At 60.8% G+C, this 27040-nt stretch overlaps 2 protein-coding genes across 3 annotated transcripts in view; one reads left to right on the plus strand and one right to left on the minus strand.

The window, feature by feature from the left end:
* Nucleotides 1-241: 241 nt before the first annotated feature.
* Nucleotides 242-11420, minus strand: GTPBP6 (GTP binding protein 6 (putative)). Its single transcript, XM_025420267.3, is given in 11 exon segments — nt 242-338; nt 340-433; nt 700-852; nt 1217-1365; nt 2301-2509; nt 3991-4149; nt 4791-4861; nt 5160-5290; nt 5454-5524; nt 6094-6231; nt 11017-11420. Coding segments are annotated over 11 exon segments (1581 nt in total). The 5' UTR covers nt 11393-11420; the 3' UTR covers nt 242-308.
* A 2643-nt stretch (nt 11421-14063) lies between these two features.
* LOC112651909 (cohesin subunit SA-2-like) overlaps nt 14064-27040 on the plus strand; it is a 45235-nt gene continuing 32258 nt past the window's right edge. Inside the window, exons 1-6 of one of the 2 annotated variants that reach the window (XR_007409321.1) lie at nt 14064-14233; nt 14939-15002; nt 22789-22914; nt 23697-23849; nt 25375-25471; nt 26444-26520. Coding sequence is in view for 1 of the 2 variants with exons in the window: in XM_025435261.3 (XP_025291046.3) it covers nt 14229-14233; nt 14939-15002; nt 22789-22914; nt 23697-23849; nt 25375-25471; nt 26444-26520 (522 nt within the window). In the remaining variant the exon portion in view is untranslated. The remainder of the gene's footprint in view (nt 14234-14938; nt 15003-22788; nt 22915-23696; nt 23850-25374; nt 25472-26443; nt 26521-27040) is intronic. The other variant, XM_025435261.3, reaches the window with a different exon arrangement.

Raw genomic sequence — 27040 nt, forward strand, 5'->3', positions numbered from 1 at the left:
TCGCAGACACTGTGGGGCACAGCGAGGGCTGGCGGCTGCGAGTGTGAAACAGCCGATGGAAGCTCCAACACCGGGAGGACGTGGCGGCCCGCGGGCGGGAGAACCAGAAATGCCGGTGCAGACACAGCGGAGCCTGTTCCTTGTAGCCAAAGCCAGGGGAGGGGAAGTCAGCTGTCATGATGCAGGATCCACGATGCAGGACCCCCGGGGACCAGAGCTGCGGAGCCCCCTGCGACCTGACCTTCGACTTCCAGCCGCGGCCGCCAGCCTCCCACCCGGCAGCCCAGAGGCCCAGAGGCGGTGTCCGCTCACTCGGGGAAGAGCTTTCGGAATCTGCCAGTAGGCTGAGCTGCTGATGACCACCGTGACGTCGGCCACCCCGGCCTCGGGGATCACGTCTACGTCCTGCACCGTGGCCTCCTGGTGCAGCCAGCTGACGAAGCGGGGAAGGGGCGCTCAGTAGGGACCCCACGGGCTGTGTTCCTGAGCCCGCAAGTGACCACGTCCTCACTGGCGGGTCCCGCCCACAGCCCGGGGGCGCCCACATAGGAGTCACTAACCCACGTGCGCGGCAGGCAACCCCACAACCCCACAGCCACCAGGGCTCCTCTGCTCACGGGGCTTTGCGGCTCCACTGCCTTCCCCGCACCCGCACCCACTGCACGGCCACTGTCCCGCCTGCTGGGCGGCCCCACGCACCTCAGCTGCGCGCCCGCCAGCTGGACCCGGAGGGTGAGGACCTGTCTCCCCGTGGCCCTCAGAACGGCGTCCTCCAGCCGCGCTTTCAGCTCCGGGAGCCCCTGCCCCAGGAGGGCGGACACGGCGACGGCCTGTGGGCCCGCCGGGCGGTACCTGCGGGAGTAGCCCCCCAGCAGTGCCTGCTCAGCCTCGGGAAGACGGAGTGAGGAGCGCCCAGGGTCCCCCGCCCCCGGGGCCCCAAGTGTGACTGCCCCAGTGGGTGCCAGGAGAGTGCATAGAGCAGATCACCAGGACGCGGCAGCGAGGGGCTCACAACGCGCCCCCCGGGGTGTGCAGCTCTGAGGCCCTTCCCGGCCCGTGGGTGGCAGAGGGCACCCTGACCCCCCCGTTCCCGAAAGCAGAGGGATGCCTCCAGTGCCCGAGGAGAGCAGCCCACTGTCACCAGCTGGGGCGGGGCCACGGGCAGTGGGCAGGGGCTCCAGGGTCGTGGGCAGCGGGTGCGCCAGGCTGCACTCACCCGGGCACCAGGTCCACCTTGTTATGAACTTCCAGCACGGAGTCCAGGAGGGCGGCAGGCAGGCGCAGGCCACGCAGCGTGGACAGGACGCTGGCTTTCTGCAGCTCTGTCTCCGGGTGGCTCATGTCTCTCACGTGGACGATCAGGTCCTGGGGGGCAGGGGAGCCACATGGTGGACACAGGGATGGCACCCCACGCGGGAGGACCTGCCTCGGACAGGGGCTCTGATGGCCACTGCAGGCCCGGGTGGGAGTGGGCTGCTTCCCATGGGGTCCCGGCCCTGTGAGGTGGGTGGCACCCGGGGCCGGAGCTCCCCGAGACCAGAGCTGGTGGGCGGCCCACCCGCGGCCCTTGCATGGGCCCTGCCCTGGCCAGGCTGCTCCCCTGCGCCCGGCCTGGGCCCTGGCATCCCTCACAGCTCCCGCACCACAGGGGCCTGCTAGATCCCTGCCTGCTCCGGTCCAGCCCCACCTCCCCCCGCGGGGGCCTCATTCTTCAGGGGCCTTTCAACCTTCCGTGAAACTTTCAGATTCTGAGTTATTTCAGATGTTAAAGAATGCTTTGTGCCGGGTTTTAAACGTCTCACTGGTGGGAATTTTGTGGGACGCCCTCCAGTTGGAGTCTGTCTGGTTTTCCCTGGTGTTGACGCTAGGTCTGGGGCTCGGTGGAAGCCCAAAGAAAATGGGCCCTTGAATGACATCGCTGCAAACCTGTGCGCACAGGCTGACCGAAGGGTGGAGGCGCAGTCACCCACTCCCTGCACAGCGGCTCCACCTCCTTCTGGAATTAGTCTTGGAAGAGGTCACTAGGAAGGGCTCATGCTCAGGGTGGGTTAGGCACTAGCTTCGTGAGGAGGTGGTATGTAAGGGGATCGGTCCCCGGGGTGCAGTGTGGTGAGGGAATCCAGTCCCCAGGGTCGTGTCATGTGAGGGGATCGAGCCCCCACGTTGTATCAGGTGTGAGGAGACTAGTTAGTCCCTGCGTCCTGTTGGAATCAGGGAATCCAGTCTCCATGTTGTGTCATGTGCGAGGGGACCAGCCCCAGATCACGCAGGTCTTTTAGGTAAGAGCATCGCACACTCACCGAATGAGCCACGTCTTCCAGGGTGGCGGAGAAGGACTCGATGAGGCTGTGGGGCAGCTGGGAGAGAAAGCCGATGGTGTCCATGTAGATGACAGCCACGCGGGAGGGCAGCCACCCAGCATGGGCTGTGATGTCCAGCGTCGCAAACAGCTGATCCCGGGGCTGCACCGCATCATCGCCTGTCAGGGCCTTGATCAGCGTGGTTTTTCCTAGAAGGTGGGCCCCAGAGGACATGCTGCCTGAAAGGCCCCCTCCCGTGTGTCCTACTATCTACTGTTGCACTGTGGGCGGCGCCACGTCCAATCCACGTGCCTCTGCAGAGGGGGTGCCCGTGGTCCGTAAGGTCTCTGAGCTCCTAGGTCTCAGCAGGACCCTTGGGATGCCCTGTATGGTCGAAAGGAGGATGGTGCTGCCCGTTGTGCTCGCGGGTCGAGAGGGCCAGGCTCTGGGGTACGAGTGCCTACACACAGCAGAGTGATGGTGTAGACAGGGTGCTGATGTGTGTGAACCTGGGGGGGGGTTGGGCACCTGTGCCAACAAAGGCAACAGTGTAGACAGGTGCTCATATTTGCATGTGAGTGATAGGTGACTGGTGCCCACATAGATGCGGCCGGTGCTTTGTGCCTAAGATGTAGTGAGTATCTGCATAGGGGAAGGTGATGGTGGAGTGGGGCGGGTACAGGGTGAGGGGGTGGGTGTCTGTGTGGATGGGGATGATGGTGGAGTGGGGCGGGTACAGGGCGAGGGGGTGGATGTCCGTGTAGACAGGGTGATGGTGGAGTGGGGGTGGGTACACGGTGAGGGAGTGGGTGTCCGTGTAGACAGGGTGATGGTGGAGGAAGCGGGGCCCCTACTCTGTGTGACCTCTGTCAGCCACTGCCGAAGGCCCCAGTCACTGCCTGACACACCCTGACACCCCTGCCCCATGCACCCCAGACCCACCCCCGACACCTCCCTGACACCTGCCCCGCCCCCCACACAGCCACGCAGAGTACTCTGCATCCCCAGCACACGTGAACCTACACCTTTGCAAACAGGATCTTGTAAATCCTACGAGTACCCACAGCTTCCTGTTTCAGGTGGGACAGTTCTGGGGACCTTCCCCCCCCAGGTCAGGGAGCTGCTGACCTCACGTGGGGTTTGGAGCACAGGCGGGCACACTGCCGCTTCCAGCAGCGAAGCACGGGATGGCAGCTGTACCACGACGTGAAGGGGCAAGCCTGCCGTGCTTTCCCTTTACGGGAGCATGACCGTGAGCTCAGGGCTTAAGGACGGAGGAAACCCCGCTCGGCGTCCCGCACACAATCACAGTGACCCGCACAGGAACCTGAACCCCGAACGCACCACGGGGTCTTACTGGACACGACCTGAACTGCTTTATAGTTCGTCCGGACAGGTCTACCAGACACGAGCTCCAAAACACCACGTTTCCTCTCATCTCTGAGTCTACAGAGCAGCGGCGAGAGGCGGCAGTCCAGTGCGCCATCCAGCACCCGAGCACCACGCGAGTGACATGCAGGGTGCGGGCCGTGGGCGCTGGAACACCCTGGGACACAGCCACGCCAGCCGCCTCTGCTCGGCACGTGCTGACCCGAGTCCCCGGTCTCGCGGCCTTAGCCAGCGGGATCTCCCGCGACACGGCAGCCCGACAGCGGGGTGCCCGGCGTCTCACTCCTGGAGCCGTGCTCACCACAGTTGGTGTACCCCACCACGGAGATGACGGGGAACTCCTGCCGCCGGCGCTGCCTCCCCAGAAGACGCCTCTTGTTCCTCAGCCTCTCCAGGGCCTTCCGGATCTTCATTTCCTGGTCCTTCAGGAGGCGCTGCTGCACCTGCACGAAGGATTCCCCTAGAAACACGGAGGTGGCGAGGCCGTGAGCACAGGTGGCAGGAGGCACGGAGAGCACCATGCGCCACTGGGCTCCCTGTGCGGGAGGCACTCGGGCATCACCTCGCTGGGCCCCCGACCTGCTCTGCACACAGCCGCAGCCCCAGCGCTTTCCCTCCTGCACCGTGGCTCTGCCCAGCGAGGGCTGCCGCACCTGCAGCCTCGTGCCCTGAAGTCAGCGGGGCTCCCCTGGGTCTGGGAGCGAGGGGGAGCCTGGGAAGGAGCGCCCCTGTGATACCCACGGCCGCCGGAGCAGGCCCTGGGAGAGACACGGACATCCTCACCCCAGGACCTGCGAACGCGACCTCATTTCACAGTAGGGTCTGGGCGCCCCTAGCTGGTCAAGGCTCTGAGATGAGCTCGTCCTGCACGAGGTGGCCCTACGTCAACGACAGGGGTCCTCGTAGGAGACAGAGGAGGAGCCGCTGCCGCTGAAAAGCACCCAGATGTCGCAGCTGGTTCGGATGTGACCACTCACGAGGCCCACATGCAGCCCCTGCCCCCCGGTGGTCTTCCAGCGACATTGTCCCCTTCCTAGGGGAGGACGGCTGCCGTGACAGCCTCCGTCCCGAGTGCCCAGTGCTACGGGACTCACACGTTACCTGAGCCCATGATGTAGCGCGAGCCCCATCCTCGTCTGTCCGGGAGGGCCATGCTGGTTTTCAGGCGGGACCTGCCGTGGCAAGGGGGCATCTCAGCACGCGGCCGCACACACGCGTGCCCACCTAGGAGAGCACAGCAGGCGCCAACACCTGGAAGTGAGGGTGGTGACGAGAAGGCAGGGTGGCCTTCCCTCCCGCCAGGGCCTTCGGCACCTTGAGGGGCCACAGTGGGCCACCGAGCTCTGGCAGGGGCACAGCGTGGGAGCCACGTGGTCTACAGGCCGGGGCCAGGCCGTGTTCTGTGTCCACCGCGTCCCAGGTGACCGTCCAAGACACGAGTGCGAGGAGCGGGGGTGCGGTGGCCCCTACCTGAGCAGGGGCAGCTCCGCCAGCGCCACCTGCAGCCGTGCCTCCTTGGTCTGCGCGTTGCAGCGGAAGATGTGAAGCACCACCGTGAACCGGTCGCACACCTGCACACCCCAGGCAGCCTCCAGTTCCTTCTGGAAAGGGAGACGGAGGTGAAAGCATAGGCCAGGGCAACCCGGCGACGGGGGCAGGCGGCACGCCGTGTGGGATCCCGTGTGCCCGGCGGTCCCGTTCCCGCAGGACGCTGGCCCGGCTCTGTCCGCCCACACCGGGGGAGACCACGGGACTCCGCAGTACCTTGGTAGGCGCGGCCAGCCGCTCCACGTTCAGGAAGACCGCCGTGATCTCTGGAGTCCCCCTGATTTTCTCTGAGGAGAACAGCAGGTGCCTCAGACGCCCCTGCTCCACGCACTCTGTCGTGGAACCGACCCGGGGCTCTGCTGGCCGTGTTCAGGGGACACCCATACCCCCGAGCGCGTGCTGGGGAATCAGGTGTGCAGGACAGGGGTCGAGGGGAGGACTGGGGCTGCCTTCAGGGCTGTGGGTCTGCGCACGCACGGAGGTGGCGCAGCCTCAGGGGCCTGAACGGGCCTGAGGGCTGGGGTGACACGGACGGGTGGCACGTCTGCGGGGCGGCCCGCTGCTCCTGCCATGTGCTGGAGGGCGGCTGGGGCTGCAGACCCTCGGGGTCCCTCGCAGCACCGTGTCTGCAGGGAGGGAGGGCTGGGGCCGCGGGGCGGTTCCCACCCGAGTCATAACTGTCCCGACGGCACCAACGGGCATGGAGTGGGTTCTGAGAGGGACACGTGGCTTTCCCATGTCGGACGCGAGTCCTCGAGGGGCTGCCCACATGGAGCGCCCACTGCTGCTGCTTCTGTGCAGACGGAGGGAGCTACGGAGGGGATGGACAGGGACAGGGACGGGGACAGGGACCCACCCGTCAGATGCTCCAAGGTCCCTTTGCCAAAGATGAGCTTCCCGTCTGACGATTTGCTGGGCACCACCATGCTCTCCACCACCGACCAGCCGTCCAGCGTGTGCACGAGGGCTTCCGCCTCCGCCACCTGCCACTCGGCTGTGGGGACACACAGGGCCGGGGTGAGGGGGGCGTCCCTGTGGGGTCGGCCCGGGCCCCGTCCAGCCCTGCCCAGCGCGCCCTGGCCCGTGTCCCTCGGCTGGGAGGGCTCCTGCAGTGTGCAGAGGGCCCCAGAAGGCCCCCAGGGAGGCCTGTTCCCACACACGGCTGTGCTGTTCCACGCAGACCAGCAGGAGGGACGACAGGCAGGAACAGGAAGGACGGCCCCTCCTTACGTGGGACCTGGGGCTTGCACGTAACGGGACGTCTGCTCAGTGAGGCCCCAGGGACTGTTGTGACCCAGCAGACGGCATGTCCTGCATGGCAGCCCCTGAGGGCCCAGGACCCGCTGCTTCCCCCGCAGTGAGCCCCCGAGGGAAGGAGTGGGCGTCCCCGGGGCCTGGTGCCAATGTGGCACAGGAAGAGGCACCGCTCAGGGCACATGGGATGACACTTGGGTCCTCGAGGCCGGCCCCGCAGGAGGGGGTCCGCGGCAGGTTCTAGGAGCATCGCCGGTGGTGGGTGGTCATCCCCCGAGCTCAGGGACAGGGAGGAAACAGGCCGGGTGGGGATGTGCATGAGAGGGCGGCAGGGGTTGGAGGCCAGGGGCGGCCCCAGGCTCTGCTCTGGGGGGACGGGGTCCCCATCCTCTGGGCTGAGAGGAGGCACAGTGTCCTCAGCTTTGACTGCTGATGGACAGAGCTGGTCCTTCTCACCCCCACCCCGTGGCCGCTCAGGTCAGGTGTGCAGGGCCACCCGGACGTCCCTCCTTCACCGTCACGCGTGGCCCACTGACACACCACACCCGTGCTGTCTGCCCTGACCTCCGCGGGGGCCCAGGTTCCCCAGCTCCATCGTGGATCACGGTACAGCTTCCCATAACCTCCTGCTGGGGTCAAGTGCCTTCGGGCTACTGCCACGGGCCGCCGCCTGGGGGCTGCTCAGAATGCCATGTGGCACCCCTCAACTCCAGGCCTCAGGCCCCCGTGGGGAAGCCAACGCTGAAACGCTGCTGCAGTCCACAGCTCAGAGGCACGGGCGCACTGGGGACTGGGGCTACCGAGTGCTTCCCCGCCTGCACGTCACCAGCACAGCACCGCAGGCCCACGGACGGCAGCTCCTCGGCCCGCGCCTCATGCCTGCCCACCAGGCAGGAATCACAGGGCTCGCCACGAGGAAAACGCGCAACGTGAAGACAAAGAGCAGCATCAGAACCAGAGTCTGACAGCGGCAGGGCTGGTGGATTCATCAGTTGGGGAACCTGAAGCGACTGTGACTGACGTGCTAAGGGCCGTGACAGAAGACGGGACGCCTGGGTGGCTCAGCAGTTGGGAGCATGATCCTGAGGTCCCGGGATCGAGTCCCACATCGGGCTCCCTGCATGCAGCCTGCTTCTCCCTCTGCCTCTGCCTCTCTCTCTCTCTCATGAAAAAATAAATAAAATCTTAAAAAAAAAAAAAAAAAAAAAAAAGCACACAAGAACACACGGCAGCGTAAGCAGACAGACGCACAGGCCAGGAGAGAACGGAAGGCAGATGCCGGCTAGCGGTCAGAAACACGCTAACAGAAGTGAAGACTGCCTCTGATGGGCTTCAGTGAGGGCCACTAAGGCTGAGCCCAGAATCTCTAAGCCTGCGGATGCGAGGACGAGTGACAATGACAGACGTCTGCACCTGGAAGGAAGAGTCGGGCCACAGACCAGAGCGAGACGTTTGTAAAAAACATGTGAGAAACGACCAGTCTCCACAACGTATGAACAACTCCGGAGGCTCGGCGGTAAGAGAGAAGAACTTGATTAAAAATGGGGCTGGAGGGATCCCTGGGTGGCGCAGCGGTTTGGCGCCTGCCTTTGGCCCAGGGCGCGATCCTGGAGACCCGGGACCGAATCCCACATCGGGCTCCCGGTGCATGGAGCCTGCTTCTCCCTCTGCCTGTGTCTCTGCCTCTCTCTCTCTCTCTGTGAGACTATCATAAAAAAAAAAAAAAAAAAAAAAATTGGGGCTGGAGACCTGTCACAGATGTCACCACAGGACCTGCGGACACGCCAAGCTGGGAAGAAGACACGCTCAGCGGGGGAGCAAATGCAAACTGGAATGAGAGCCCAGCACGCGGCCGTGAGCCGGGCCCTAACGCAGCACGTGCAGACCTGTGGGGCCGTGCAGCCACGACGTCTCCGTGGCTGCTCACGGGAACACAGAGCGGTGCCACCGCTGGGAAAGCACCTTGGAGGCTTCTTACAACACTTAACACAGGTGTGGGGCGCCTGGTGGCTCAGCAGGTGAGGCGTCTGCCTTCAGCTCAGGTCACGACCCTGGTGTCCAGCCCCGCGTCGGGCTCCCTGCTCAGTGGGACTCTGCTCCTCCCTCTTTCTCGCTTGTGCTCTGTCTCTTGCTCTCTCTCTCTCTCTCTCTGAGGTAAATAAAACCATAAACCACATCAACAACAACCCAAACCTAAATATGCTCGTAGGGTCCAGCGGTCACGTTCCCTGGGGTTCATCCAAGTGAACCGAAAGCATGTGTCCCCACACAACCTGCAGAAAGATGTTTACAGCCGCTTGGAAGGACCCATGTGTCCCCAGCAGGTGGATGGATAAAGGAACCAGGGCCCACGCAGATGACAGTGTCATCAGCACTAAACAAGTCAGCTGTCAAGCCACAAAATCACGCAGGAACCTCGGATGCACGAGTTGGTCTGCAAAGGCTGCGCGGTGCACGAGTCTAACTACGACATCCTGGAAAAAGCAAGATGAAGCACATGGTAGAGAGCTGTCGTTGCCGGGGTGGGGGTGGGGTGGAGTGCAGACTGGTGTGGCCATGGAACTACCCTATGTGACCCCGTATGGTGGGCGAGCGGCATGGCACCCTGTCCAGACCCACAGAACGTCCAACACCCAGAGCGAAAGGTGACCAAGCCGCGGCCTCTGGGCACGGCTGCATGTTCATGTAGGTTCCTGTACTGGAACACACCTCCCAGTGTGGTGGGGATGCCGATGACACACGATGCTGAGCAGTGGGACACGACCTATGTGGGAACCCTCTGCGAATCTGCAGCTGCATGAAAACAAAGCCTTTGAGCAAAAAAAAAAAAAAAAAGAACAAAAGAAAAAAGGAACAAAACACTTCCACAGCTCGTGCAGAAGAAGCAAGTTCACAGAGACGCAAAGCACATTCAGGGCTGTGAGGGGCTGGGCAGGCATGCTGCGGAGAGTGGCCGCTATTAGCGGGACGGGGTCTCCTTCCCAGGTGACGAATGTAACCTGCGCAGCGGTGGAGGCCGCCCAGCACTGTGGACGTACTAAATGCTACTGAACCTGCCCATGAAATGGTGAATTCTATGTTACCGAGAATTACACAGAGTTCGGGGAAGGTCTCTATGGAGCAGGAAGGCGTGGAGGAGATGGGAGGAGGAGGGGAGGAGGGAGAGGCGGGGGATTGAAGGAGGGGAGGGGGAAGGGATGTGAAGGGAAAGGAGAGGGAGGGGAGGAGCAGGAAGGGGGAGGAGGGGGGAGGAGGATGGGGAGGGGAGGAGAGGCAGAGGGGGAGGGAGGAGAGGGGAGGGGAGGAGAGGTGGAGGAAGAGGATGAGGGACAGGAGGGGGAGGGCATGTGGGGGGGAGGGGCAGGATAAACTGCACCGCCACCCTGTGGGGTCCCTGTTCTGCCCAAAGCCAGTGTGGTTGTGCCCTGGCCTCACGCGAGGCTCACACCCGTGCCTGTGTCACCGCCAGGGACTGGGCTCTCCGCGGCCTCCCTCTCCGCAGCCAGCAGCAGCCAGCCCCGGGGCGAGGTCCCTGGAGGGCCGTCTATGCTGTCCGGAGGACCTCGTCCTCCGGCATCCTCCCGCTGTGGGGCTGGGTCATCCCAGGGCATCCAGGACCACCCTGCGGGGTCCCCACCCCCTGTCGCCCGGCCCAGGGGGCGGCTCCCTGCCTGTGCCAGCGGCGCCCCAAGCCTGCGTCAGGGGAGTCACGGGAGGGCGGAGGGTGCCCCTGCCCCAGGGACGGGGCCTGGCAAGGGCAAGGGCGGGCCGCCGCCGGTCTGTAGCTGTACCGTGTGAGCACGGTAACACCGGTGGCGCGACCCTTAGGGTTCAGGGACATGATGAGAGTATATGCCCGCTCACACTCACACTCACGCTCACAGGCTCGCAGACCCGCTGACACACACACCCCCTGGCCGTGCACAGGCTCTACAGTTGTGTCAGATTCCTCCTGTGCAGATGGGGAGCAGGAAGGTCACGGCACTTATATGCCCCAGGGAGGGGGGGTCCCGGGGCAGGGGGTCGGCAGCTTCCAGCCGACCCAGGGCAGCTTTGGGGGGATGGCGGGGACGCTTTCAGGGTGATCCTTGGAGCCCCGCCTCTTGCTCCCGGCCCCGCCTCCTCAGCCCTCGGAGCCCCGCCTCCTGCTCCCGGCCCCGCCCCCTCAGCCCTCGAAGCCCCGCCCCCTCAGCCCTCGGAGCCCCGCCTCCTGCTCCCGGCCCCGCCCCCTCGGCCCTCGGAGCCCCGCCTCCTGCTCCCGGCCCCGCCCCCAGAGGGCCACCGCCCACTCCAGCCGTCGGAGCTCCGCCCCCTGCTCCCGGCCCCGCCCCCTCAGCCCTCGGAGCCCCGCCTCCTGCTCCCGGCCCCGCCCCCTCAGCCCTCGGAGCCCCGCCTCCTGCTCCCGGCCCCGCCCCCTCAGCCCTCGGAGCCCCGCCTCCTGCTCCCGGCCCCGCCCCCGGAATCCTGGCGTCCCCGCGTCCCTGCGTCCTCGCCCTCCCCCCGCCCCTGCGCCGCAGCGGGTCACCTCGAGTCAGCTTCGGCTTCTCGGGTCCCCGCTTGACCTCAGGGTGGATCAGGCACACGCGCTGGGTCCCCAGAGGCAGCAAAGGCTCCGTCCTCAGGAGCGCTTCCTCCTCCTCTTCTTGCTCCGCGTCACCTGGGTCCTCCTCCTCCTCCTCCTGCTCTCCCGCTCGGCTTCTCGGGCCATCATCGTCCCGGCGGCCCCGGCCTTCACCGCCTCGCCTCTTGACGCCCCCGGGGCCGAAGGCGGCGAGCGCGCGCTCCGGGCAGGCGGGCGGCGGCGGCGGCGGCGGCAGCGGCTTGGCTCTCGGAAGCCGGCGGCCGCGAGCCAGTCGGCAGAGCCCCGGCCCCGGGCGGACGGCGGCCCGCAAGGCCCACATCCCGCGGTCGCTCGCGCGGCGGGGGCGGGGCTCCGGGGGCGTGCTCCCCCGCACTCCCCATTGGGCGCCGGGCGTCACGTGCCCGCCGCCTCCTGATTGGTGCGCGGTCTCGGGCGGGCGGGGCTTGGGATGCCGCCGGCAGGCGGAGCTCGGCTCGCGGGGCCGACTCTCGGCGGACGCCCGCGCCAGGTAGTGCGGCCCGCCCGGGGCTCCCCGCACGCGTCCCCCTCGCCCCCTTCCCGCCCGGGGGTCGCCGAGCCCTCCGGGGGGCGAGTGCTGCCCTGGGTGGAGGGGGTCCCACCTGCCGCCGTGGACATCCGTCCAAGTGCTGCCCTGGCTGGGGGGGGGTCCCCCATCCTGCCCTAGGGTGCGTACCTCCTGCACTGCAGGTCCCCTGGGGGGTCCTCATATCCTGCCCCAGGGGTCACATCTTGCCGTGGACATCCGTCCAAGTGATGCCCTGGGTAGAGGGGAGGTCCCCCATCCTGCTCTACGGTGCGTACCTCCTGCACTGCAGGTCCCCTGGGGGTCCTCATATCCTCCCCCAGGGATCCCACCTCCTGCCTTGGGCATCCAAGTGCTGCCCTGGGTGGAGGGGGGGTCACCCCATCCTACCCTAGGGTGCGTACATCCTGCACTGCAGCTCCCCTGGGGAGTCTTCATATCCTGCCCCAGTGGTCACATCCTGCCTGGGACATCCATCCAAGTGATGCCCTGGCTGGCGGGGGGTCCCCCATCCTGCCCTAGGGTGCGTACCTCCTGCACTGCAGGTCCTCTGGGGAGTCCTCATATCCTCCCCCAGGGATCCCACATCCTGCCTTGGGCATCCGAGTGCTGCCCTTGGTGGAGGGGGGGGTCCCCCATCCTGCTCTAGGGTGCACTGCAGGTCCCATGGGGAAGGGATTCTCATATCCTCCCCCAGGGGTCCCACATCCCATCCTGCCTTAGACATCCATCAAAGTGCTGCCCTGGGGGGGGGTCCCCCATCCTGCCCTAGGGTGCATACATCCTCCATTGCAGGTCCCCTGGGGAGTCCTCATATCCTCCCCCAGGGGTCCCACATCCTGCCTTGGACATCCATCCAAGTGCTGCCCTGCATGGAGCGGGGGGTCCCACATCCTGCCTTGCAGGTCTGAAAGCCCCCAGGGATCTGGCACCTTGCCTTAAGGGGTGCAAGTGCTGCCCTGGGGGTCCCAGACACTTCCCTGGCTTCACATCTGAACCATTCCCCGGGGGTCCTGAAGTCTGAGATAGGATCTGGAGCCTGGCTGAGGAGTGGGGACTGCTTAGAGATTCCGAATTTAGCCTGGGGGGTCATGAAGTCTATGTTGGTAATCCAGGTGAGGCACTGGGGGTTCAGGCCTCAGAGGTTCAGGCCCTGGGCTTTGAACCAGCCATCGGGGTCCGCAACTCTGCCTTGGAGATTCTGACCTGGCCGCAGGGGTTCCATAGCCAGGACTGTGACCCAGGGGCCCTAGACCCCGCTTTGGGGAGATGAGCAGAGCCTCGGGAGGCCTGAACCCTGCCGTGGGAATCTTGTCCCATCCCTGGGGGTCTGGAACCCTGCCTTGGGGGCCCCACACCCTGCCTCGGGGATCCGAGCCAGTCCCTAGGAGTCTCATTTTTCCTAGCACGTCTGAGTCCATCACTGCTATGGGGGTATGATTCCTGTACTCTGCCTTGGGCGTGGGATGGTGACTTGGGGCATCCCCAGTGCGGCTTGGGGTTCGACTCCGGCCTGGGCGGGGTTCAGAAGTCTGTGCTGGTACTGGCCTGCATGTGACCCTAGGGGTCCCAGGTCCCGTTTGGGGACCAACACGTGGCAGGTAAGTGGTGTGCAGCATGATTGCAGAGTCTGCTGGGTCCAGGCAGAGAGAGCAGGGCTGTTCCAAAGGAGCGCGCCTCCCGTTCGGGCCCTTCTTTATAGTCTCCAGGGAAGATCCAAACGCGCGCGGTGTTGAAAGGGTCACGTGGGTGCCCGCTGTCACGAGGAGGTTCTTGTTTTCACAGAGGAGCAGTTTTAATGGAAACGTTCCCTTTTAAGTGTGTGCAGGATGCCGCGGCCTTTCTGCTGTTTAGAGAGAGGATGTGAAAGCTCCGCACTGTGACACGTAGCACGGGGCAGACACCCGGGGACCACGGGGGCCGTAGCCTGGGCGGCACCTCCGTTCCTACGTACGGGCAGTAAGGGCACCCCGGACATGGTGTCACCGGGCAGGCCTGTGGTCCGCGTGGCCCCAAGTCACGCGAGCAAGCTGAGCAGGACTGAGCTGAGACATCGGTCCCTCGGCACACGGAAAACGGGCAAACTCAGCCCCGACGGGCCGTCCTTCCCGGTGCCGTCCCCATCCCCGTGTGGATGGAACAGAGACGGGATTAAAACTTGCAGCCGGGGCAGGTCCCCCAGCCCTCTGCTGTGTCGCACGGCTCCAGGCCTGCAGGGATGAGGGAGTCCGGGGAAATGCCACCGGGTCGTGGGTCCCCCAGGAGCTGGCTCTGGGAAGCGGGAGGCCCGTGGGCAGGGCAGGCCAGCGGAGAGCGCTCGGGAGCCTGCTGTGGTCCTGCAACGCCACCTGGCGTGAGGTCCGGGCAGGTCCCCGCGCGCAAGCCCTGCCTCCTCGGGAGAGGGGAGCGTGTGGCTGGGGGAGAAGCGCCAGCGAGCGTGTGCGGGCCGGGCCGGGCCGGGCGCTGGCTCCCCGCGGCTCGCGCCCTCTCGGGGGCCTCGGGCCGCATCCCGGCCACATCCCGGCTGCATCCCGCCCGCGCCCCGAGCCGGCCTGCCCTGCGGCCTGTAGCAGTGGCCGTGGGAGGGCCGCGCGAGGATTAACGCTTCATAATGAGGTAACGCATTTTTTAGGGCTTTGCTGTGGACCTTGTGTCTCATGGCCGCTCCCGAGGGCAGACGGTTCCCCCGAGTGAGCCCCGGATCCTGGCAGCCTCGCGTACGCAGAGCGCTCTGGGGACCTCACTGGCCACGCAGCCCTCGCACGAGGGTCCCCTGTTTGTGCTCCACGGGCAGCGATGGGGATGAGGCTGCGGGGGGCGTGGGGAAGAGGGGAAGACGGGGCCCCGGGGCAGATGCGCTGTGCACGCGGGCGGGGAGGCAGCTCCGAGCGCTGGGCTGCATCTGAAAGTGTTCCATTTTCTCGATTGTCCGCTATCCGCGCTTGGGAGACGCAGCGCGGACGGGAGGCTGAGGTATATCCTGGGCTCAGACGCCCCAGACCCCGCAGGGTGACTTAGCAGCAGGCAGAGGCGGGGGTGTGATTCACCCCTCCCTCCTCCCTTCGCAGTACGGGGACCCCTGGAGCTCACGCCTTCCTAAGCCGGCCGCTCCCGATTCCTTGGCATTGTCTGCCGTTGTTGCTTCATTCCCTCTGCCGACAACCATTTGCAGAACGCGAGTGGCAGACGAGCTACTTGGCACCCCCGTGTTTGCAGTCGCGCTGTGTGCCTCCGACAGACTCGCGGGGGGGCGTGGGGGGCGGCCTGTGGCGCCAGGGGCTCCAGGCCGCTCGTCTGACTTCTCTTGTGTTTTGGTGGAAGGTCTGGCCGAGAGAGGGTGAACGCGGTGGCGGTCTGTGGTGGCGGCGGCCGGGACGCTGTGTTGGTAAGTGCTCCTGCGCCGTGAGCGCGGCCGCGTTTACACGGACAGCGTGCACACGGGAGCACGGAAGGCAGTACCCGTCCCTTGTCATCCGACCGTACAGCGGTCACTGCCAAGATTTTGGTGAACATTCGTCCAGGATTTTTATTTTATTTTATTTTATTTTATTTTATTTTATTTTATTTTATTTTATTTAGGTAATGTCTACACCCGATGTGGGGCTCGAACTCACAACCGTGAGATGAAGGGTGGCGTGCTGTCCCCGTGGAGCAGCCAGGCGCCCCCTTCTGCTCTCTTTGTACCACACACCTGAGCGCACGTATGCACCTGCGTGTCTGCTCGTCTGCGCCCGCAGATAGATGCCCGAAACCTTAATTGAGAAACGCGTTCACATCATATCTATTGTCTTACAAAGTTTTAAGGCTCCGTTGGTGGAGCGGGCTGGCTCTTGATCTCAGGGTCGTGAGTTCGAGCCCCGTGCTACACGTGGAGCTTACTACAAAAAAAAGGGCAGAAATGTACGAGAAAAACAACACAGTAAGGCTGAATGTATCCTGAGTGCGGCTGGCGTGAGCACTGGCTGCGGAGTCGGCAATCCCATCTGTGGCTGTTCCGAGTGGGGCTGATAACCCCCAGCGGACACTGGGTCGTTACCAGCACCTGAGGCTGTGACTGCACCGCAGTAAGATCGCTGTTCTCTCTCTCTCTCTCTCTTTTTTTTTAAGATTTTATTTATTTATTCCTGAGAGATGCAGAGAGAGAGGCAGACACCCAGGCAGAGGGACAAGCAGGCTCTCTGCGGGACTCGATCCCGGGACCCCAGGGTCACACCCTGAGCTGAAAGCAGACGCTCAACCCCTGAGCCACCCCGGTGCCCCAAGATTGCTATTTTCTGATCGCTCCTGATTTCAGAATGAAAATAAACAGCAGCCCGGCTATGATTTTGGTGTCGCACGGGCGCTGCCATGTGGAGGGTGACAAGCAGTGGTCTCCAAACGAGTGAGAACCTGCTGCGTCCATGTGCGGCACACGGGCGGGCGTGTGGGTTAGGCTGCGGCCCTGTTGGGCGCGGAATCCCAGGCCGTGAGGGGTGCTGAGGGTCGGGGTGAACGGGGCGGGAGCTGTGTCCCCAGGAGGAGTCGCTGGTGACGCTCCTGCCCGACTCATAGGCACGGAGCCTGCTTCGTGGGCTGTTCTCGGCTCCCCGTCCCTTGGTCCTGCTGCCCCCTCCACGCGGACGTGACGTGTCCTCTCGTGTACCTGCCACGGAGACTCAAGCTCATTGCATGTTTTTCCCTAAATGCTTGATGTGGAATCAATGCGTGCTGAAAGCGTGCGGTGTGACTAGGTCCACACCGTGAGACCATCACCACCATCGGGACGGTGGCACTCCGCCATCCCCCCAGTCTCGTAGGGCTCGGTCTTGCCGCCTTCGTCACGGGCGTGCCCGCTGACCGTGCCCCCTGAGCGCTGCCTGGGCTTTGTCTACACGGGCTCATGCACTACACGGTTCTTTTCCGTTTCTCTTTGGGTTTGGTGGGGCTTCTGTCCTCAGCACGACGACGTAGTTCCGCATGTGGCTGCACGGTGACACCTCGGGAGGTCACCGCCCTCGTGGCGACCAGGCTGCCAGCCCGTGGGCCCCCGGCACGCTGCCTGTGTCCTGGGGTGGGCCGAGCCTGTAGGTCGGCTTGTGACCGCGGAGCTGCCAGGAGGCCGTGCCCAGGGCTTCACACTGACACAGGCCTGTGCGTCTCGGGTAAACGCAGGGGCGCAGCGTTGGTGCACGAGCTCTGCACGGCCGAGAGTCGCCGCACTGCCTTGCAGCGTGCTCGGGCGCACACGCCGGCAGCTAGGACCGTCCCCGCCAGCACCCTCAGCTTGCGGGATCTTCGCGGCCCCCACAGCGGCCGAGCGGATTCCGTGTGCACCCAACACGAGCGCCTCCCCATGTGCGTCGTCCCGTCGGAGTGTGCTTTCTGCTGAAGACTCTGCAGGAATCTTTCACGGGTCATTTTTACTGACCTGTTTCATTCCTTGTTGAGTTTTGAGCGTTCTTTAAAATAAAATATCAGGAAACCTCCTTTGTTAGGTTTGTGCTTTGCAAGTATTTTCTCCCAGACGCTGGCTTGTCTCATCCTTCCGTCCGCAGTATCTCTTACAGTGGAAACGTTTTCAGTTTTGATAGAGCATAGTTTATCAATCATTCCTTTGATGGATTGCGTTTCTGGTGATGGGTCTAAGGACTTTAACGCCAGATAACAAATTTTTTCTTCCATTGTTTTTCTTGTGAAGGCTGTATGGTTTTAAAGCTTTTAGGTCCAGGGCGGCCCAGGTGGCTCAGCGGTTTAGCGCCGCCTGCAGCCCGGGGCGTGATCCTGGAGGCCCGGGATTGAGTCCCATGTCGGCTCCCTGCATGGAGCCTGCTTCTCCCTCTGCCTGTCTCTGCCTCTCTCTCTCTCTGTCGCTAATGCATAAATAAATCTTAAAAAAATGCATAATAAAATAAAGCTTTTAGGTCCATAATCCATTTTGAGATGATTTTTGGGTAAGCCGGAAGATGTGGGCGGAGGTCACTGTTTTCATACGGGTGTCCAGTTGTGCAGCACGATACTTAAGCAGATTATCCTTTATTCACTGAGTTGCTTTTGCGCTTTTATAAAAAGCCAGTTGACCGTATTTGTGGTTCTCCTTGTGGACTGTGTCCTATTCCACTGATGTACGGGACTGTCTTTTTCCACACAGGGTTGATTAGTATACTTTTACACTAAAGTCTGAAATTAGATAGTGTGAATCCTCCAAGTGAGTGATTTTTGCAGATGGTTTTCACTGTGCTCATTGCTCTTTCTTTCCACTTAAATGTTACACCACCTCACAAAAAAAAAAAAAGAAAAGAAAAGAAAAAGAAAAAGAAAAAGAAAAAACCCAGCTCACAAATATCTAGGGAATTTATGCTGAGGTCTTGATTGGGATTTTGCTGACTCTCTAGATCATGTTGCGTTGTGTTCACTTTTTAATACTCGGAAGTCTTCTGGTCTATGAACATGGGATGCTTTTCCATTTATCTATATCTTCTTTAATTTCTTCCAGCGATGTCTTGTACTTTCCATTATTCAAGTCTTTCACCGTCATGGTTAAGCTAATTCCTAGGTCTTTTATTCTTTTTTTTTTTTTTTTTTTAGGATTTTATTTATTTATTCATGAGACACAGAGACAGAGAGAGACAGAGACATAGGCAGAGGGAGAAGCAGGCTCCAAGCAGGGAGCCTGACGGGGAACTCGACCCCGGGACCCCAGGGTCACGCCCTGGGCTGAAGGCAGGCGCTAACCGCTGAGCCACCCAGGAATCCCATAAGTGCTCTATTCTTTTAGATACTGTCGTCTGTGTCCTCTTCTAATTCCTTTTCAGATTGTTCGTTACCGGTGTGTAGAAATGCAGCTGATTTTTGTGTGTTGACCTTGTATCCTGCGACTTGACTGAATTCATGTGTTGGTTTCCACAGTTACGTGTGTGTGTCTAGGATCACGAGCGTTTCTACACGTGACATCATATCATCTGCAAACGTAATTGGACTCATTCCGGTTTGGACGTCTGTCTGTCTGCCTTCCCTCCTTCTTCCTTCCTCTCTCTCTTTCTCTCTCGCCCGGCCTGCTTGCTCTGCCACTACTCCCACTACTGTGTTAAATACAAGTGGCACGGGCAGCCCCGGTGGCCCAGTGGTTTAGCGCCTGCCTTCAGCCCAGGGCATGATCCCCAGGTCCTGGGATCGAGTCCCGCGTTGGGGTCCCGGCATGGAGCCTGCTTCTCCCTCTGCCTGTGTCTCTGCCTCTCTGTGTGTGTGTGTCCCTCATGAATAAATAAATAAAATCTTTAAAAAAAAGCCATCTCATAAATAAATAAATACATAAATAAATAAAGTGGCACAAATGAACATTCTTGCCGTGCTCCTCATCTTAGAGGAAGACCTTGGGCCTCTCCACGTTCCCCATGGTGTTCACTGTGGGCTTTTCATAGACGGCTTTGGTTACACTGAGATTATTTCCGTCTATTCTTAGGAGGTTCTTGGTGTGTGTGTGTGTGTGTGTTTGTGTTTATCCAGAAGGGTACTGCGTTTCGTCAGATACTTTTTCTGAATCAATGCAGTTGATCATGTGACATGTTTCCTTAATTCTTTTGGTGTGGTACCTTAAGTTGATCAGTTCTTGTATTTTGAACCAAGCTTCGACTCCAGGAGTAAGCCCCACGTGGCTGTATCGTCCTTTACCGTGCTGCTGAGTTCTGTTTGTGGGTATTATTTTTGAGGTTTTCCACATCAGTGTTCATGAGGGAGAAATCTTAAAAAATCTTAAATCAAAATCTTAAAAAAAAACAAAGCAGGTTTGTACAATTCTTCAGTGAAGCCGTCATGTTCATGATCTCTCAGATTTTGGTTAATGATTCAGTCTCGTACTAGTTATAGGTGTGTTCAGATTTCTTTTTTAAAGATTTTATTTATTCATGAGAGACACAGAGAGAGAGAGAGGCAGAGACACAGGCAGAGGGAGAAGCAGCCTCCACGCAGGGAGCCCTACGTGGGACTCGATCCCGGGTCTCCAGGATTATGCCCTGGGCCGAAGGCAGGCGCTACTGCTGAGCCACCCAGGCATCCGTCACTTCTAATTCTTTATTAGTTCTTTCCTTCTGCAAGCTCTGGATTCACTTTGTCCTTTTTCTTGATCCTTAGCATGTAAACTTACTTGCCTTGTTTATCTGAGATCTTTCTTGGTTTTCAGTGTCTGCATTTATAGCTATGAATTTCCCATTAGCACTGCTTTCCCAGTGTCCTGGAAGTTTTAGTGATGTTGTGTTTTCATTTCCCTTTGTCTCTAAGTATTTTCTAATTGCCCTTGTGATATCTTCTCTGATCTACTCATTCTTTGGTAGTACGTGTTTTATTTTATTTTATTTTATTTATTTTAAGATTTTACTTATTTACTCATAAGGGACATGGAGGGCGAGGGGGCAGAGACAGAGATAGAAGAAGGAGCAGGCTCCATGCAGGGACCCCGATGTGAGACTCGATCCTGGGTCTGTCTCCAGGATCAGGCCCTCAGCTGAAGGCGGTGCTAAACCACTGAGCCACCCGGGCTGCCCAGTAGTATGTGTTTTAATTTCCATAGATTTGTGAATTTTCCAGGTTTCCTTCTGTTCCTGGTTTCTGACTTCTTTCATTGTGGTCAGAGAACATGCTTCGTATGTTATGTCTTTTGAAATCTATTAAGACTTCATTTGCGGCCTAAGAAGTGGTCTGTTCTGGGGAGTGTCCGGAGTGCTCATGAGTGGAAGGTGTGTGCTGGCTGTTGCTGGGTGGAGGGCTCAGTCTATGTGTCTTAGATCTAGTTGGTTTCTTAAGTCCTTTTCGTCCTCACTTGTCTTCTGTCTGGTCGTTCTGTCCCTATTGAGAGTGGCTTATTGACGTCCCCAGCTGTTGTAGAGCGGCCCAGTCCCCATTCCATTCCATGGACATGGTATAGCTCACTGTTTCTGAAGGTCTTATTTGATTTTTTTTCATCAAAGTCTTGTAGTTTTCCTACACAGACCCTACACGTATTTTGTTAGGCTGATGTCTTAAGTATTTTGTTTTTGAGGAGCTGTCGTAATACGTATTGTTTTCTAAAACTTTTGGTGTCCAATTTTTCATTGCTTGTTTATCAAAATATGATTGATTTCATTATACTGACCTTGTATCCTGTGGCCTTGCTAAATTCACTTTTGAATTTGAGGAGAGAGTTTGTTATGTCCTTTGGGATTTTTCTACATAGCCAATCATGTCAAAATTGCCTCAGAATAATTTTATACCTTCTTTCTGAGTCTGATGCCTTTCATTTCCTTCCCCTCCTCGTTCCACGGGGTAGGACTTCCAGTACCTTGTGGAATAGAAACAGTCAACCTTGCCCCATTTCTGGCCCAGTGTAGATGCAGGTATAGGACAACCATCCAGTCTTCCATGGGCAAGGAGACTTGTGCTTCTAGTGCTTATTCATCCCTCATGCAGTGCTGCTGGCCACATGGAGCAATTTATTTTTATTTATTTATTTATTTTTAAAAATAGAGATCGTTTTTTTTTAAGGTTTTATTTATTTATTCATGACAGACACACACGTAGAGAGAGAGAGAGAGAGGCAGAGACACAGGCAGAGGGAGAAGCAGGCGCCATGCAGGGAGCCCGATGTGGGACTTGATCCCGGGTCTCTAGGATTGAAGGCAGCGCTAAACCGCTGAGCAACCTGGGCTGCCCTGTGTATGATTTTTGCACATATTCTGCAAGTCTGTAATAATTTCAAATAAGAAAGTCTAATGTTTGGCTTTTGGTCCTTGTTATCCCCAGGACATACCACTTGCTTGCCATTCCTCCACCTTCAAACATTTACTCTGCTCCCTCTTCCCTATCCTACGTAACACTACAGAAAATGCCTTTTATAGCTTCAGATTTTAACCCAATTCTCAGACACTGATGAGACAAGTAGGGATCAAAGATATAAATTCCTCACATGAGCATCACACCACATGTGCGTCACCGCAGTGTCTCTGGGGATGCATGTACCTTTGTAATTTTATCTTCCTGAAGGCACCTGAGAGCGTGTTCCTGACGCAAGGACTGTCATGTACACACGTGTCAATGTGCGGTTCCTAGAGGCGGGACCTGGTGTGTGTGGCGGTGAGGTCATCGTGCCAGTGAGCCAGCCTGGCCTAGCCCTGGAGACCTTGCATGTTCTCGGTTATGAAGACTGTGCCATGTGGTGATGTCATGGAGGCCCCCAGGGTGGGGATGCAGGGGTGGGGTGCTGTATGTGCGCCTATCCAGCAGGCCCTCTGTGCCGCAGGATGGCCCTCGGGGACTCACAGTGTCAGGGAGCCCTTGGTGGGTCAGATTGTAGCAGGCGGGGCAGCCTCGGGTCGGGGCAGGTGTGGCCGTGGCTCTCACTGCGTCCGTAGTGGTCCTCACGCGGGAGCTGCAGCCCACTAGGGAGGGTCAGGCTGCTATGGGGCAGGAGTACCCTGAGTGACCCCTGAGTGCTGCTGTCTGCCTATGTGGCCGCAGTTTCTGCCAAGACCCCCCAGTCTCACGGTCTCCATGACTGCCGGGGTCTGCCGTCTTTGCGCATGACCGCAGCTTCTACTGTGACCCTCTTCATCGGCACGTGAACATGACCCCGGATTCCGAGCCACCCTCCCTGTGCCCCCTGAGGCTGTGGTGGGCTCAGACCCTGGGCCCCACCCACCCGCCCATAAGGACAGGGAGAGCTGGCTCACCTGTCCCAGGAGACTGACCTCCCCCGACCTTGGTGGTCATGCGCCTGAGCTCCCCATCTGCATCCTGGGCCCTGATCAGTGGGGTGATGGGTACCCCATGGCGCTGAGGGACAGCCCTGAGCACTGGGTTCAGAATGGTTTGCAGTCCCCTGGACATGGCTGGTTCATGGCTGTGGCTGTAGCACATGGACTTGCTGTGTCAGGCTGGGCCGGGGACGCAGATGGGGACGCGGGCACAGGGGAGGCTGGTGTATGAGCAGTCAGCTGAGGGCCTGGTGACAGTCTGGAACTCTGACCGAGGTGTCTGTCCCGCAGCTGCAGTGGGTGACTTGGGCGGCATCCCTCCTAGCCTGGGGGCCCCTGCTGGGAACCGGCAGCTGTAGCGGCTACTTTGTGCCTGTGCTTCCTGACTCCTGTGGTGAGGGGTCCTGTCGTCAAGCCGGCGTCCGGTCCCCCGCCTTCCCTGACTCTTCACATCCCACGTTCTGCTTGTAGGTGCAGGAAGGACCCTCGGGGGGCCGGGATGCCAGGGGGCGTGGACCCCGACGGCGAGGGCGGCCCTCGTGCAGGAGGCTCAGGAACCAGGCTGGCCAGTTCATCTCCATGGTGACCTTGTTTGAGGTGATGACAGGAGGAGGAGCTCCAGCTGGCACAGAGCACTGCTGGGAGGGGTGCCCGGGTGGGGGTGGCGACGTGCTTCTCCACGGCAGGCCGGGCGCTGGGCGGCTCCCACCCTGGACCCTGGACCCTGGAGGCTTTCGTCCCTACATTGCCTGCCCACCGAACCACAAGCCCAGGGCCCCATGGTGCTCCCAGGGTGCTTCCCCTCCCAGTGCTCAGACACGGCGTCCCCTCCTTGTCCTCAGGCTCAGTGTCCCCTCTCCATCCGCAGACATTCAGACATGGTATCCCCTCCCCTGCCCTCAGACCCGGCGTCCCCTCCCCACCCTCAGGCTCAGTGTCTCCTCCCCATCCTCATACATGGTGTCCCCTCCCAGTCCTCAGGCTCAGTGTCCCTTCCCCCGTCCTCCAACTGGGCGTCCCCTCCCTGCCGGGGGGGTGCTGGGGTGTCTTCGGCCACCGTCACTGCAGGTGCCCGTGGCCCAGCCCATCCTGCGGTCCCCGCCCGGGGTCCCAGGTGAGCAGGGGTGGCCTCTGGCAGGTGCAGACAGGCCACGCGGAGCCAGGACTTGTTTGATGTGATGGCCGGCCGTGAGGACGTGGTGTGGCCGGGCCCCCCAGGGCGTGCCGCGGGGTCGCTGTTGTCTCCTGATTGTGACCGTGGAGCTCCCAGGACCGTGGTCCTCGTCCCCCAGGACCTCAGCAGGGCCTCCTCGGGCTCCCGGGGACACGGGGCTCCGGCGCAGGGTGCAGCCCCGACACGTCCTCGCCTTGGCTTTCAGACGCAGGGAGCGGCCTCCGGGGGCCTGAGTGCCAGCGGGCAGGGCAACCACCGGCGAGGGCGGCCGCCGCGGAAGCCACGCAAGAGGAGAGTGGCCGTCACCACCGAGCTGACCCTCTTTGAGATGGTCGCCCTGGGGAGGAGCTCCGTGCAGGTGCCGCCGCCGCCATGGGGCGCGGGTGCGGGAGCGGATGCGGGTGCGGGAGCGGATGCGGGCGCGGGGAGCGGGTGCGGGGAGCCGGCGCGGGGTGCAGGAGCAGGGTGTGGGAGTGGATGCGGGAGCGGGTGCGGGCGTGGGCCGCGGGTGTGGGAGCGGGGAGCGGGTGTGGGGTGTGGAGCGGGGTGCACAAGCCGGTGTGGGAGTGGGGTGCGGGTGCGGGCGTGGGTGCGGGCGGGGCGCCTGGTGGGAGTCTGCGGACTCAGTACCCGCTGCAGGCAGCAGCGCCGCAGCCCCGTGTGAGCCTGCCCTCCGGCTGTCACGTATGCCCTTTGCACGTGTTCCCTGTGGCCTGGCACACACACGTGCACACACGCATGCTCAGTGCTGCCCGGCACACACACCTGATCTCACACTCACGTGCACACACATGTGGTCACCACTTCCCATCCTACACACAGCTGATCTCACACACGTGCTCACAGCTGCCCATCACATGCACCTAATCCCACACACATGTGCACACCCACAGGTGCTCAGTGCTGCCCAGCACACACACTTGCTCTCTCCCTCACACAGACACACACGTGCTCACCATTGCTCATCACCCACACCTGATCTCACACACACATGCACACGTGTTCGTCACCGCCTGTTGCACACAGGGGACCTCACACACACATGCTCACCACTACCCATCACGTGATATCTCACACATATGTGTGCTTTCATGCTCCTCATCACACACATGTACATACACGCATGCTCACTGATGCCGTCGCATGCACCTCATCACATACACGTGCACACACAAGTGTTCACTGCTGCCCGTCATACACACACCTCATCTTACACACATGAGCACACACATGTGCTCACTGCTGGCTGTCACATGCACCTCATCACCTATACACACACACAAGTGCTCACTCGTGTCTGTCATACACACTTGACCTCACACACAAGTGCCCCCACTGCCTGTCACACACATATCTCATGACAGACATGCACATACACATGCTCACCACTGTGCACCATATGCACGTGATCTCATACACACATAAGTGCCCGCTGCTGCCCATCACATGCAGCTTATCCCACACACAGACACACACACACAAGTGCTTACGGTTGGCCCATGCATGCCCTTCATCACACATGTGTGCCCACACCTGCTCACAGCTGCTCCGTTACACACAGCTCATCACAAATAGACAAGTGCTCACACATCTAATCTCACACACACACACACACACACACATGAGTGCCCACTGCTGCCCATCACATGCAGCTCATCACACACAGACACACACACACAAGTGCTCACGGTCGGCCCGTCACATGCCCTTCATCACACATGTGTGCACCACTGCTCACACTGCTCTATCACACACTGCTCATCACAGACACAGGTGCTCACCACTGGCCATCTGATGCATGATCGCACACGTGTCCTCACGGCTGGCCTGTCACATGCACCTCCTCACACTCGCGTGCTCACCAGTGGCTGTTGCCCATGCAGACGGCCGTCGAGGAGTGGGTACAGTCGTATAAGGAGGACAGGGAGCTGGCCCTGCTGGACCTCATCAGCTTCTTCGTCCAGTGCTGTGGCTGCGAAGGTGAGCTGTGCTCCTGGGCACTTGTGGGTGTCCCCAAACATGGGTTCGCTGGGCCTGCCTGTCCTGCCTACGTGCGGATTTAAGAGCCAGGGTGGCCCGGAGGCTCCTTTATGTGGGAGAGCTTGCTGCTTCTGTGAGCAGCGTTGTCATCTCAGAGCAAAGGATGGATTCTTCCCCAAGGGAAGATGTGCCCACGTCCTGACCCCAGGACCTCAGGATGTGACCTCACTGGGAGGTAAGATCTTTGCAGATGGAAGCAGGAAGATAGTCCTTAGGGTGTCCCTGGTCCCATGAGACCTTGTCCTTGTAAGAAGAGGGACGCAGGGGCACCTGGGTGGCACACTGGTTAAGCATCTGACACTTGGTTTCAGCTCAAGTCATGATCTCTGGGTCGTGGGATCGAGGGGTGAAGATTATTCAGCGACAGGCAGTGGGGAAGCGCTGACCTCTGCTGCCACGTGCATGGACTGTGAACACATGGTGCTCGGGGGGATGTGCAGGCACCGGACCGCACAGCTGTGACCCCTTGTGCATGAAATGCCCACAACGGGCACGTCCAGCCACCAACGGACGACGTCTCAGCGGTTCCTGGGCCGGGGAAACGAGAGGGCGCTGCCCACGTGTGGGGGGGGGGCTGCCTGCAGTGGGCCCTGGTGATGGGCGCTCACAGTGAGTGTACGCACCGCCGCTGAGTGCGCCCCTCGCCCGTGCGTGCGTCACACCTCGAGCAGTCATCCTCACCGGGGACAACCAGGGCATCCTCTGGAAGCTGCTGCGGCCACCGCGGGGCCCACCAGCCTGTCGAGAAGCCCCTGCGGCGGCCGACGGGCACCCTGTGCATGCCTCACCGAGGCCCCACCGTGCAGACAGTGGGAGCTGCGGGTTCTGCGGCCTCGCCCCCTCTCTCACAGGACGAGGCGTCACCACGCGGGAGAAGGCGGCTGGGGCCACGTGTCCCCCTTTCTTCTGCAGGGGTGGTGACGGCCGAGCTGTACCAGAGCAACCAAGGCAAGAGCGTGGTGCACAAGATGACCGAGAAGTTTGACCAGGTGCGGCGGGCTCCGTGCAGCCCGGGAGCCCGGGGCCGCGGGGCGGGAGCTGCCTCCTGAGCGCCGCTGCCCCGCCGCCCCCCGGCACGCGCGCCCACAGGCGGGGTGGGGCACGGGCAGGGAGGCCACCCCGTTTCTGGGGTGGGAGCCGTCCTGCCGCTGCTGGCTCATGTCACTGCGCACCACGTCCTCAAGGTCCGTCCACAGCAGGTGCACAACGTCCTTCCTCTTCGAGCCTGCGCCCTGTTCCGCTGTGTGAGGGGACCGCGGTTTGCTCATCGACTCGTCCTTTCAGGGACGGGCGTAATTTCTGCATTCATGGCTCGTATCTTAAAACACTTTCACAGTGCCCTCCGAGAGTCTTGTGAATCAGGTCAAAGAACAGTAACTTTTTTCTTTGATTTCTTATTTGGAACGACTAAACTAAGAAAAGGGGAAGGACGTGTAAGCTTCGAGTGTGTTCAGCAGCTAATACTCTCCTGCCTTCCTCTCACTCCCTATGTGTGTGCATGTGCCTCTG

This window comes from Canis lupus, chromosome X (assembly GCF_003254725.2).
Source record: "Canis lupus dingo isolate Sandy chromosome X, ASM325472v2, whole genome shotgun sequence".
Classification (NCBI taxonomy): domain Eukaryota; kingdom Metazoa; phylum Chordata; class Mammalia; order Carnivora; family Canidae; genus Canis; species Canis lupus.